Source organism: Saimiri boliviensis, chromosome 1 (genome assembly GCF_048565385.1).
Source record: "Saimiri boliviensis isolate mSaiBol1 chromosome 1, mSaiBol1.pri, whole genome shotgun sequence".
Classification (NCBI taxonomy): Eukaryota; Metazoa; Chordata; class Mammalia; order Primates; family Cebidae; genus Saimiri; species Saimiri boliviensis.
In genome coordinates, this window is record NC_133449.1 from 291,618,427 (window position 1) to 291,632,223 (window position 13,797).

General features: G+C 41.6%; 1 protein-coding gene across 7 annotated transcripts in view; it reads left to right on the top strand.

Annotated features, from left to right (window-relative positions):
- The first annotated feature begins 273 nt into the window (after positions 1-273).
- ATPSCKMT (ATP synthase c subunit lysine N-methyltransferase) overlaps positions 274-13,797 on the top strand; it is a 169,377-nt gene continuing 155,853 nt past the window's right edge. For 6 of the 7 annotated variants that reach the window (XR_012514219.1, XM_074387311.1, XM_010343055.2 and 3 more), the window contains exons 1-3: positions 274-334; positions 9,811-10,100; positions 12,552-12,689. Coding sequence is in view for 6 of the 7 variants with exons in the window: in XM_074387311.1 (XP_074243412.1) it covers positions 319-334; positions 9,811-10,100; positions 12,552-12,689 (444 nt within the window). In the remaining variant the exon portion in view is untranslated. The remainder of the gene's footprint in view (positions 335-9,810; positions 10,101-12,551; positions 12,690-13,797) is intronic. The other variant, XM_010343057.2, reaches the window with a different exon arrangement.

The window sequence follows — 13,797 nt, forward strand, 5'->3', positions numbered from 1 at the left end:
CGAACAGTATCTTCTGGAATCGGCGGCCTTCGGGAACTTCTATTAGCCAGGAAGTCGTAGGGGGAGGTTTGAAGACACTTACTGGAAATCTTAGGACACACAAGTCAAGATAAGATTAAAGTTGTCATTTCTTAAAACTTTACCAATGAGAGTTTCTCGACAGTTGGGTTCCAACGAGGAATTCATTGACTTAAAGCATTATTTCCTCATTTCTTCCCACTTTGGCTGCGAGATGGTAGGACCCACTTCCGTTTTTTTTTTTTTTTTTTTTTTTTTTTTTTTTTTTTCCTTCCCTAAAACCCTGTTGGAAATCTCGCGATGGAGAGAGGAGGAGGTGAGGCCGGAATGGCATGGCGTGCTCCTGCGGCAGTGGGAAGGGATGTTGGTGGGCTGCGGTTTGAGGTCTCTGCAGTCGAGCCGGTGGCCGTGTGCGAGCGGCTGTCCTAGTCTCCAGCCTGGCGTTCGGTGCCCAGAGCTCCGGGCCGCCGCGCCGTGCTCGCGCCGGTTCTGGCTATCGTGGGCGGCGGACGCGTTTCCCGGTGCTAGTTTCTCTCTGCCAGGGACGGTTGTGGGCTCTTTGGGGCAAGTGACGCAGCCGTTTGCACGATCTTAAGGAGTAGGGATAGTGGAGGCACACTAATGCATTGGAATCACAGCTCTGCCGCTCTTCATAGCTGTGACTTTGGGGAATTAAGCTCTTTGTCCCTCGGGTTCTCTGCAAAGTGACGGTGTTAAAGGTAGTGCCTGCCTTCCAGGGCTGCTGTGAGTTTCAGGGAGAACGGTGTCTGGCCGTTAGCACGCTGTGTTTAAGTGTTTATTAAATTCACATTTTGCACGAATGGTCCAGTAAGTTGCCACGGTTATACAGCTAGTAAGAGACAGAGTTGCACAGCTTGATGCACTGGGTCCCACACTTTTTTTTTTTTTTTTGAGACAAGGCTGTAGCCCAGACTGGAGTACAGTGGCGTGATTTCGGCTCACTGCAGCCTCTCCCTCCCGGGTTCAAGTGATTCCCGTACCTCAGTCTCCCAAGCAGCTGGGACTACAAGCACAGGCCACCACGCCCTCTAACTTTAGTATTTTTAATAGAAACGGGGTTTCACCATAATGGCTAGGCTGGTCTCGAACTCCTGACCTCAAGTGATGTGCCCGTCTAGGTCTCCCAAAGTGCTGGGATTCAGGCGTGAGCCACCGCGGTGCCGGGCTGGTCCCACTCTAAAGCCCTGTATTGTGCTGCTTCAGAAAGATCTTGGCAACCGCAAAGATGTCCTCTAAATCTCTTATGCTGCCTCCCCCGCCCCAACAAAGATCATGACCTAATATTTTATAGGTTTAGATTAATTTGTTGAGGGGGTCCAGCCTTGCTTCTCCCCTACTGCCGTAGAACAGGGACTTAACTAATAAAGTTGTTTTTTCCCAGACTTTATTTGGGTACTCAATAAATGTTGAAATGGATACATACACTATAGCATTTGACCCTGGCCTGAAAGTCAAGATCTGACTTGGCGCCTGTGGTCCCACCTTCCCTGGGGCAGTTCAGTTTACAGTGAACTATAAGCGCACCACTGTACTCCATGCTGGGTGGCAGGAGATTCTGTCTCTAAAACAAAACAGGAGGGACTGACTTTGTCATGGGATGGTTGGTGATCAGTTAACCTCTTAATGCTTGGCATACTTAAACTCTGGACGTAGAGTGACACTTGAAGGACATTTTAGATTTTGAAGTCAGGTCTTATTTCACTTTAGCTTTGCCAATTCAGTGTTTCCTCATTAAAAACGGTGACTTCTGCAATTCATTTGGCTCATTCAATTGTGAAAAATAGGAAGTGTCTCATGGCATCCTCTATGTGGTTTATTTATGCTGTAGTTATTAAACTGGTATGCATATACAGGTGCACAATGAACAGTCCTTAAGAGTTGTGATATTCCAGCATAAGCTCCGCTTTAAACATGTGGCTGGTTACTATTCCAGACAGGCTCCTTCCCTCTTCCTGGCCTTTTTCTTTTGGCTTGAATTTGGATAAGAACCCTGGGTGCCTTATTATACATCTGTCACTGCCTCTAGCTTCAGCTGATCCAAAACTGCTACTGAAAATTGAGTTTTCAGCCAATACTGGAAGTCAGTAACCTAGCAGGGTCTGGATACTGTAGAAGTTCACCTCATCCTGTGTTTGACTTTCAAGAGTAGACTCCTCCTAAGTGCTCAATGAAAATAGCCAGTGGCCACTGCAGCTGTTCTTTAGTAGAATGACACCTTGTTCCAAAGAACAGCTGATGGAAAGTTCTTGCCGTTTATTTATATTGAATAGTCTGGCAGTCTGAACATGTTCTGTTAGAAAGATTTATAGAAACACTCTTGATTTTAGTTTTGAATATTCAGGGCCTGGTTTTCACTGATGAAAATCAATATAGGATCTGGCCTGGAGGCACTTTGGGAGCCTGAGGTGAGAGGATTGCTTGAGCCCAGGTGTTTGAGACCAGCCTGAGCAACATAGAAAGACCCTGTCTCTACAAAAAAAAAAAAAAAAAAAAAAAAAAAATTAAAAAATTAGTTGGATGTGGTGGCCTGTGCCTATGGTACCAGCTACTTGGGAGCCTGAGGGGGGAGGATTGCTTGAGCCTCAGAGGTCAAGGCTGTGGTGAGCTGTGATTGTGCTACTGCACTTCAGCCTGGATGAAAGAGTGAGACCCCCTCTCAAAAAAGAGTCAACTGTTTCTGCTGAATGGAACTAGCAATGTAGTAATATATTGGATGTACATTGTAACTTCTTCCAAAGCTCTGACAATGGTTATGGGTCTTGATGTCCCCATGCAAATGTTTGTGACATGATGTCGAAAGACTTGCAGGTGTAAAAACTTGAGACAGAAAATAGAACGATTTAATTAAGGGACTGATTGCTCATGATGTTGCTTTTCTTAAAAACACAAGTATTATAGTGACTTTGCTCAAAAAGTTTCATCACAGGGCACCTAGAATAAAATACACATTCAGCCTGGCATTGAGAGGCCTGCCTTCCTGTTTATCTCCTACTTTGTGCTCAAGAAAGGCTTTCTCTGTATTCCACACCTTGGTTCCAAGGCTTGCTGCTTTTGGCTCCAACTCAAATATTCTCTCTGCCAACACCTTACTGGTCTGGTCCCATTGTTGGAATCAGTCTTTCCTCCAACTCTCCCGTAAGCCTGTGGTGCTTTGTTTGTGTCATAGCATTTTTCACAACCTGCCTTGTGCCTGCCTCTCCTGTACTCCACCCCTTATCGGCCTAGATGGGGGGCTCTGAAGACCAGGAACTCTTTCTTATATCTGTTTCTGGTTGAATTGAAAGGTATATATCCACACAGGTGAAATTAAATTTGGGTCATCTGACTTGTGTTTGTTTAAAAAAGTTGGTGAACAAATTTATAAACTGAATATGGCATATCCATACAATGGAATATTAAGCCATAAAAAGAAATAAAGAACTGATAGAAGTTGCAACATGGATGAATCTTGAAGACATGCTAAGTGAAAAAAGTCAGTTACAGAAGACCACACACTATACAATTCCATTCCTCTAAGTCCAGAATAGGGGATTCTTTTTTTTTTGCGACAGAGTCTTGCTCTGACACCCAGGCTAGAGTGCAGTCGTGTGGTCTTGGCTCCTTGGCTCACTGCAACCTCTGCCTCCCCGGTTCAAGCGATTCTCTTGCCTCAGCCTCCCAAGTAGTTGGGACTACAGGTGTGCACCACCATGCCTGGCTAATTTTTTTTTGGTATTTTTAGTGGAGACAGTTTCAGAATATTGGCCAGGCTGGTCTCAAACTCCTGACCTCAAGTGATTTGCCCACCTTGGCTTCCCAAAGTGCTGGGATTACAGGAATGAGCCACTGTGCCTGGCCCCAGAATAGGGGATTCTTGAGACAAGATATAGATTAGTGGTTGCTTAGGGCTGGGGCCCAGAGGGTGGATGGGGGCAGTGATAGCTAAAGGATAAGGGGTTTCCTATTGAAGTAATGAAAATTTTCAAAAATTGACTGTAGCGATGGTTGCATATCTCTGAATATAAAAAAAATTAAATTGTATACTTTATGTGGGCAAATTATATGTGTATCAATTATATCTCAAAGCTGTTAAAAATTGAGCTCCTCCCTGCAAATGATAGTATTGAGAATAATAATAGCAATGAAGTCATTACTTAGTCTCTCAGGCTTGTGCTAAATGCTTTGTATATGTTATTTACCTGTTCCAAGAATCTTATGTTCCAATAATCTTAGTATTATTGCAAAATCTTTTTTTTTTTTTTTTTTTTTTTTAGAGAAGGTCTCACTCTGTCACCCAGGTTGGAGTGCAGTGGTGTGATCTTGGCTCACTGCAACCTCCACCTCCCAGGCTCAGGCAGTCCTCCCACCTCAGCCTCCCAAGTAGCAGGGACTACAGGTGTGCATCACCAGGCCTGGCTAACTTTTTGTATTTCTGGTAGAGATGAGGTTTTGCTATGTTTCCCAGGTTGGTCTTGAACTCCTGAGTTCAGGTGATCCACCTGCCTCAGCCTCCCAAAGTACTAGCATTAACATGCTTCAGCCACCGTGCCTGGCCAATTTTGAATTGTGTTTAAACAAATTATTTCTAAATCCTACTGAGGGGAAAACCATGCCTTAGTAACAACTTACCTTGTATTAAACAACTCATTAAGTTCTGAGACTCCAGAACTGTGTGATGCAAATCCTCTTAACTGCTGTACTGTACAACTGGAACGTCCACAGGACAGTTTTTTAGAGAGGGCATGACAAATGAGCTTTGACTTGACTTTTTTTTGATACCAGGGTATTGCTCAGTTGTCCAGGCTGGAATGTACTGGTATGGTCATGGCTCGCTGCAGCCTCAGCCTCCTGGGGCCAAGAGATCCTTTTGCTTCAGCCTCCCAAAGAGCTGTAACTGCAAGTGCATGCCACCACACATGGCTAATTTATTTTTTGTAGAGATGGGGTTTTCTATGTTGCCCAGGCAGGTCTTGAACTCCTGGCCTCAAGCAATCCTCCTGCCTCGGCCTTCCAAAGTGCTGAGATTACAGGCATGAGCCACTGTGCCTGGTCAACTTTTCTTAAATAACTAAATGCATGAATACCACCACAGCAAGCAGAGGCATACCTTGTTTTATTGCACTGCCGAAAGTGCACTTTTTTGTTGTTGTTGTTGTTTTCAACAGCATTGTGTTCACTTTTTGTCTATGTATCATGTTTTGGTAATTCTCGAAATATTTCTTTCTTTTTTTTTTTTGAGATGGAGTTTCGCTTTTGTTGCTCAGGCTGCAGTACAATGGCGTGATCTCAGCTCACCACAACCTCTGCCTCCTGAGTTCAAGCGATTCTCTTGCCTCAGCCTCCCGAGTAGCTGGGATTACAGGCATATACCACCATGCCTGGCTAATTTTTGTATTTGTAGTAGAGATGGTGTGTGTCCATGTTGGTCAGGCAGGTCTCGAACTCTCAAACTCAGGTGATCCACCCACCTTGGCCTCCCAAAGTGCTGGGATTACAGGTGTTAGCCACCATGCCCGGCATACTTGCAATATTTCAGACTTTTCCACTATTTTTATATCTGTTATGGTGATCTATGATCAGGGATTTTTGGTGTTTCTATCGTAAGTGTTTTTGGGCTTCACAAACCATGTCCAAATAAGAGTGAACTTAAATGGTAAATGTGGTGTGTGTTCTTACTGCTGCACTGGCCATTCCTCCATTGCTGTCCATCTCCTTGGGCCTTCCTAGTTCCTGAGATACAACAGTATTGAAATTAGGCTGATTAATAACCCTACAATGGCCTCTAAGTGTTCAAGTGAATGAGTCACACTTCTCCCACTTTAAATAAGAAACCTAGAAATTATTAAGCTTACTGAGGAAGGCATGTGGAAAACTGAGATAGGCTGAAAATTAAGCTTTTTGCACCAGTTAACTAAGTTGTGAATGCAAAGAAAATGTTCTTGATGGAGATTAAAAGTGCTACTCCAGTGAACACACAACTGATAAGAAGGTGAAAAAGCCTTATTGCTGATGTGGAGAAAGTTTGAGTGGTCTGGATAGAAAATAAAACCGGCCACATCATTTCCTTAAGCCAAAGCCTAATCCAGAGCAAGGCCCTAACTCTCTTCAGTTCTTTAAAGACTGAGAGAAGTGAGGAAGGTACAGAAGAAAAATTTGAAGCTAGTGGAGGTAGGTTCATTAAGTTTAAGGAAAGAAGCCATCTCCAGAACATAAAAGTGCAAAATGAAGCAGCAGATGCTGATGGAGAAGCTGTAGCAACTTATCCAGGTGATCTAAGATTGTTGATGAAGGTTACTACACTAAACAGATTTCCAATATAGATGAAACAGCCTTCTATTGGAAGCTAGAGAGAAAACAATTCCTAGTTTCAAAGTTTCAAAGAATAAGCTCTCTTGTTAGGGGCCAGTGTAGCTGGTGACTTTAAGTTGAAGCGAATGCTCATTGGCCATTCTGAAAACTATAGAGCCCTTAAGAATGATACTAAATCTACTCTGCCTTGCTCTGTAAATGGAACAACAAAGCCTGGATGACAGCACCTCTCTTTACAGCATGATTTATTCAATATTTTAAGCCTACTATTGAGACCTACTGATCAGAAAAAGGATTCCTTTCAAAATATGACTGCTAATTGATAATGCACCTAGTTACTACTCAAGAGCTCTGGTGGAGGTGTACAAGGACATTAATGTTGTTTTCATGCCTGTCAACATGGCATTCATTTTGTAGCCCAAGGATCAAGGGGTAACTTTGACTTTAATCTTGTTATCTAAGAAGTACATTTCATGAGGCTAGAGGTGCCATAGGTAGTGATTACACTGATGGATCTGGGCAAAATCAATTCAAAACCTTAAGGAAAGGATTCACCATTCTAGATGCCGTCAATAACATTAATGACTTTTGAGAGGAGGTCAAAGTATCAATGTTAATAGGGGTTTGGAAGAAGTTGATTTCAACCCTCATGGATGACTTTGAGACTTAAGTGGAGGAAGTAACTGCAGATGTGGTTAAAATAGCAAAAGAATGAGAAGTGGAGCCTGGAGATGAGACTGAATTGCTGCAACCCATGGTAAAATGTCAATGGATGAGAAATTGCTTTTTTATGGATGAGCAAGGGAAGTTGTTTCCTGAGATGGAATCTACACTGGTGAGGATGCTGTAGACATTGTTGAAATGATGACAAAGAACTTAGGATTTTTTTTTTTTTTTTTTTTTTTCAGATGAAGTCTTACTTTGTTGCCCAGGCTGGAGTGCAGTGGTGTGATCTTGGCTCACTGCAACCTCTGCCTCTCGGGTTCAAGCAATTCTCCTGCCTCAGCCTCCTGAGTAGCCGAGATTACAGGTGTGCACCACTGCACCCAGCTAATTTTTTGTATTTTTAGTAGAGACAGGGTTTCACTATGTTGGTTAGGCTGGTCTCAAACTCCTGACCTCACGATTGCCCACTTCACCTCCCAAAGTGCTGAGATTACAGGTATGAGCCACTGTGCCTGGCCAAGAATTTAGAATATTTTATAAACTCAGTTGATAAAGTAGTGGCAGAGTTTGAGAAGACTGACTCCAAATATGAAAGAAGTTCTACTGTGGGTAAAATGCTGTCAAACAGCATCACATACTGCAGAGCAGTCTTTAATGAAGGGAAGACTCTATCAATGTGGCAAACTTTATCGTTGACCTATTTTTAAAAATTGCCACAACAACCCCACCTTCAGCAACCACCACCCTGATCAGTGAGCAGCCATTAACATCAAGGCCAGATCCTACACCAGTGAAAAGATTATGACTCACCGAAGGCTCACATGATTATTAGCATTTCTTAGCAATAAACTGTTTTATAAAAATTAAAAAAAAATTTTTGAAGATAAATCAGACCAAAATGTCAAGCAAGAAAGCATTTTAAAATCAAGATATGTACATTGTTTTTTAAACAGTGCCATTGCACACTTCATAGACTCCAGCAGTGTAAACATAACTTTTATTAACAGTGGGAAACCAAAAATATTTGTGTGACTTGCTTTACTGCAGTACTCACTTTATTGCAGTGGTCTGGAACTGAGTATCTCCAAGTTATGCCTGTAAGTTCCTCTGTAAAATGTTAAAATTATAACTGAGATTATGAAAGCTTTTGCTTTCAATCAAATGTCATCACCTTCTTAATTTTGTTTACCATCATCACTAGCACAAGCACTAGTAGCATTCTTCCTCCCACCGCACCCCGTCCCGGTTGGTTTTCCACTATGAAATCAGTTTTACAACTCATTTAAGGGGCTTCAGGAATTAAGAACAAAGCCGTGCTGAGTGGGGTATGCTGGTGATTGGCCAGCTGCCCTGAGGGTGACCCACTGCTGTGTGCCAGCTTTCGGAGTTTCTTGGGTTTAAATTTGTACTGCACCAGAATAGATTGCCACAGTTAATGGGTGTGGTGGGAAGAATAACGTCCTCTCCAGGATTGTCCACTTTCTAATTCCTGTACCTGTACATATGGAATCAATGATCTTGAGATGGGAAGTTATCTTGGATTATTTATGTGGGCCCAATGTGGGTCCCTATACATTAAGAGGGAGGCAGGCATGTGAGAGAAGGTGATGTCAGGATGGAAGCAGAGACAGTGATGTGGGATCAAGAGCCTAGGACTGTGGGCAGCCTCTGGAAATGGAAAGAGACAAGGAAACCTGCCCGAGGGCCCCCAGAAGGAAGGCAGCCCTGCCAGCTCATTTCATACTGACCTCCACAACCGTATGATAATAAATGGTGTTATTGTAAGCCAGTAATTTTGTGGCATTTTTTTTTACAGCAGTTATAGGAAATTTATAACTGCATTCGACCCTGTTCTAAGTACTTTACCTCCATCCATTCATTTCATCCTCACAATAACCCTGTGACCCCCCCCAACTTTACAGATGAGGAAACTGAGTTTCAGCAAGGATGAGGGATTCATGGTCACATCATTAGTGAGGTGGCAGAGCTGGGATACTAACTTCGGCTGGCCCTCGAGGAGTCCTGCTTTTACCTCCTGTACTGTGCTCCTCATTAATCAATTTCAAAATCAATTTCAAGTCAGTATTAATTTCAAAACCTTGAGATCCCATTTAAATGCATTTTAAAGGACAAATCTCAAGAGGATGTTTAAGGTACCATTCATTTCTTTGTAATCAGTGATTGGGGTCTGCATTATTTTATACTTATGATAGTACTGAAATAGTTGTCTTATTTTTTGTTCTTTTTGGATCTGCTTTAAAAGTCTCTTTATTACCATACTTATTTAAGATATTTGGTAAGATCTGACTTTTATGCCTTCTATTACTTTAAAATTGTATTATTGCAAGTAGATTATAGATGCCAGACCAAATTCGATGTGGAATCCTTTAATTCTACATGAAATCGGGTAATAATGAGACATCCTTATGCTTGTTTGTTTTTGAGGCTTTGTTAGTTCAGAACATAAAAATATATAGTGCATGATTAAAGTTTGTACGAATGGATATTAAATTAATAAATTACCCGGTAAGTTTGAATGCATTGTTTTCTAAGGATGACTCCTAGACACATAAAAAATCAATATGTTGGAAAGAAAAGATTTTAGTTTTCCTATAGTATTGAATAATGTTCTCCAAAATACCTTAATAGGATTTAGAAATTATTGTGGGATCCTACACTTGGCATTTAGCTTGTATTCAGCTAAATTATCCTTTAAAAAGCATGAGTTTATTTGTCAATGAGAATTGTAGAAAAAAATACTATCTTGGATTTCAGATTTGGTGCTATGTGTGTCTTTTCTGCTTGCTTTCAATCTAGGTATACCCCTAGAAACACTTAAAGAAGAAAGCCAGTCAAGACATATTTTACCTGCAAGTTTTGAAGCCAACCGTTTGCAGAAAAGCAACTGGGGGTTCTTACTTACTGGGCTTGTGGGCGGGACCCTGGTGGCTGTGTATGCTGTAGCCACGCCGTTTATAACGCCAGCCCTTCGAAAAGTCTGTTTGCCGTTTGTACCTGCAACTACAAAGCAGATTGAAAATGTTGTGAAAATGTTGCGATGCAGAAGAGGATCCCTTGTAGACATTGGAAGCGGCGATGGACGCATCGTGAGTTCTGCTAAAACATTTTAAGATTTTGAATCAGAACTTAAAATTTCTCCTTTACATTTAGTAAGGCTTACACAAAGACTTATTAAATCTGACAGCTTGAAAGAGTGCTCATTTCATTTTGTGTTTGTTTGACCAAACTATTAAACTACCGGTGTGTTTGGAATTCATTTTTCCCGGATTTAATTTCTTCTTAAAGGAGGACATACACTGTAGACATGCCAGGTGAAAAAGAACAGTTAGCTGAAAATTATCAAATTGTCTGTTAAAATACTTGGGCCAACAGAGGTGGCATAATGAGAAGAAACATGTTAAATCGTGGCGTTTCACTCTTTTACATTTTTCCCCATGGCTGTTTGCTTCCACATTTGTTTATATTCATCCATGTATAAGTAATAATTCCCGTGGGGTAATGTAGAGTTAAAATAAGGAAGAGCCAGTGAGTAACCTTTGCTAAGCCAAAGATCAGACTGTTTTAGCGACCTTCTCTCACTTGACCCCAGTTGGGCACCTATAAATAAAGAAGAAAGGCCACTGATGGGCAAGTGGGTGTCTCAGAACAGGTTCCTCTGTGGGCAGGGTGGCACCAGCCTTAGCCTCATCCCAGTGATGAGCCAGAAAGTCTCAGCAGCAGTGGAAAAGGCTGGTCCTATGGAAGCATTGAGTGTGAAGGCCCGCGGGGCTCTGTCACCTCTCACCAGCTCCTACACACAGACACTGTGATTTTGTGATTCTGAGCTGGAATAATCGGGATGAGGTTAAAAAGTAAGATTTTTTAATTTTGATTTTTTTCTTTTAAAATCGTGTTAAGATACACATACCATAGTGTTTACCATTGTAACCATGTGCAGGTCTACGCTGCTGGGCCACCATCACCACCACCCATCTCTAGAATACTTTTCATCTTGCAAAACTGAAATTCTGTCCCAATTAAATAATAACTTTCTATTTCCCTCCATCCCTCACCCTCTGGGAACCACTATTTGTTTTTAAGAAATGTATCAGTGGCCGGGCACGGTGGCTCAAGCCTGTAATCCCAGCACTTTGGGAGGCCGAGGTGGGTGGATCATGCAGTCAGGAGTTCGAGACCAGCTTAACCAACATGGTGAAAAATACATGTTGGTCAAGCTGTACTAAAAATACAAATACCTGCCTGTACTAAAAATACAAAAATTAGCTGGGCATTGTGGTGGGTATGTAATCCCAGCTACTTAGGGTGCTGAGGCAGGAGAATTGCTTGAACCTAGGAGGTAGAGGTTGCAGTGAGCTGAGATTGCACCACTGCACTCCAGCCTGGGTGACAGAGTGAGACTCTTGTCTCAAAAAAAAAAAAAAAAAAAGAGGAAATATATTAGTCTGTTTTCAAGCTAATATATTTATGTTGAGACAGACTGAGCAGTTTACAAAAGAAAGAGGTTGATTGGAGTTACAGTTCCACATAGCTGGGATGACCTCACAATCATGGTGGAAGGTGAAAGGCAAGGAGGAACAAGCCACATCTTACATGGATGGCGGCAGACAAGGAGAGAGTGTGTGCAGGGAAACCTCCCCCTTATAAAACCATCATATCTCATGAGACTTATTGACTATCATGAGAATAGCATGGGAAGGACCTGCCCCCATTATTCAGTTACCTCCCACCAGGTCCCTCCCACAACATGTGGGAATTCAAGATGAGATTTGGGTGGGGACACAGAGCCAAACCATATCAAGAAACCAAGGAGAAACTTTTACAATCCGTATTAGAATGCTTTACGTGTTTGAACAATGTCTTTGTGGTTTTGGGAAAATGTTTTCTTGCAGCACTGTAGTTACTTGGGAACTACCTTAGGGGGGATAGCTGAGTCAAGGGGTGCTCCCTTAAAGAATGAGGCAGGACAGAATGGACAGAGCGAACCCAGGACGGCTGCACATCCCTCCCACTCTCTGGAGACGGATTCATTTCATTTTACCTTTACTTGTTTCCAGTTTTGAGTGAACAGTCATTAGCTACAAAGGAAATATGTACTCTTTGCAGATTTTTCATTGAAGGTTATTTTTATTGCATATAGTTACTCGTTCACAAAACTGTCCTCCCAAATACATTCATGTCCCTCCTGCTGTGCTAGCCCACTGATGGAGAGATACAGTGGATTTTCAACAATGTTTTGTTCGACCTCCCCCGGGGTTAGCTCACCTAGATCAATTGTGGAGGTGTTCAAAGTGAAGCTGAATGTCTATTTTGATACTTGAGGTGAAATCTTTAGCTAATCAAGAAAACTGAGTTACATGGGTTGACTATTACCTTGTTCACAAAGCTTTATCACTTTAGAGATATATTTTTCAATGATGTCTTAGTCACAGGAGGCAGTTTTTGATGGGATGTTTAAACTGTTGATAGGAAATACATTGTTTGACCTTGTGTGTTCATTTTTTCTTCTTATTTTGAATAAATCTTGCCTCTCTCCACAGGTCATAGCGGCTGCAAAGGAAGGGTTCACAGCAGTTGGTTATGAATTAAATCCATGGCTAGTTTGGTACTCCAGATACCGTGCTTGGCGAGAAGGTGTGCATGGTTGTGCCAAATTTTATATTTCGGATTTGTGGAAGGTATGTAAGGTAGAGAACAGCCCTAGAGAAATCCAGTGGAAAATTGTGTTTTTCAAAATTAGTATGACTGAAAACTGAAAAATGTTAAAAGAAAAAGAATTAAAATCCAAGTGAATATCCTGGCATAAAGAAATGTGTAAAATTGATAAATTTTACCAATAGTTTACTTTAGAGAGACGCTTAAAGTTATTATATGATAGGCCTTGTGAATTCCAAGAATTTATTTACAAAATTAAAATGTTCTCATTTCTGTTTCTTACAAAATAATGAGATTTTTCATGTTATTTGGAAATCCTCTAAATTATTATCGATAAATGTTAGACGTTCTGTTTGCGTGTGTGTGTGTGTGTGTGTGTGTGTGTGTGTGTGTGTTTGTATGTTTGTATATTAGAGAGATACGGAGATGGGTGTTAAAGAATTCTGTTGTCATGGTTATTTCTTATCCTCATAAAGTATAAGATCCAAATTGATCTGTACTCTAAAAATGCCCTGTAATTTTGCTTCAGGATTGTTCCATGAAATGCTTTTTCTTAAATAAGAATTTTCCATTGTAATATTGTCAGTAGAAATCAGTAGCTTACAAAGATTCACTTGAGTTTTGCTTGCGTTGTTTTCTTATGCCATATGTGCATAAACGATCTCTCTATAGAGTAAATAAGACTTTTATTGGGCAATAAGAATTTTAACTGGCAAAGCACATTTCCCCCCAGTTTTTCAACTAAAGAGCATTTTATTGCACTTTTTTTTACATAGTTTTTTAGAGACAAGGGGGACTCAAATTTTCAGGATGTTTCAACAAAAAAAACCAGATGGCTGTGAAGTCTCTTGCGCTCTGGTGAAGGTGGTTTGGTGTAGAGTGGACTGGTGCATGTGGCTCTGGTGCCGCTGGCTTGGCCAGCAGCTGGTCACAGTAGGGTCACAGTGGGGTCACCTAGCCATCTGACACACGACCACTGGGACGTGCCCTGCATGGAGTCGCCATGAGGATGAGATGAGATGACTTAAAGGGAAGCATTTGGAAACCAGTGGATTGAATTAAAATGAATGAAAGCATGAACATGTTATTTTCCTTGTGAAATCTTAAGGAGGACCACCCTTTTTAGGAGTT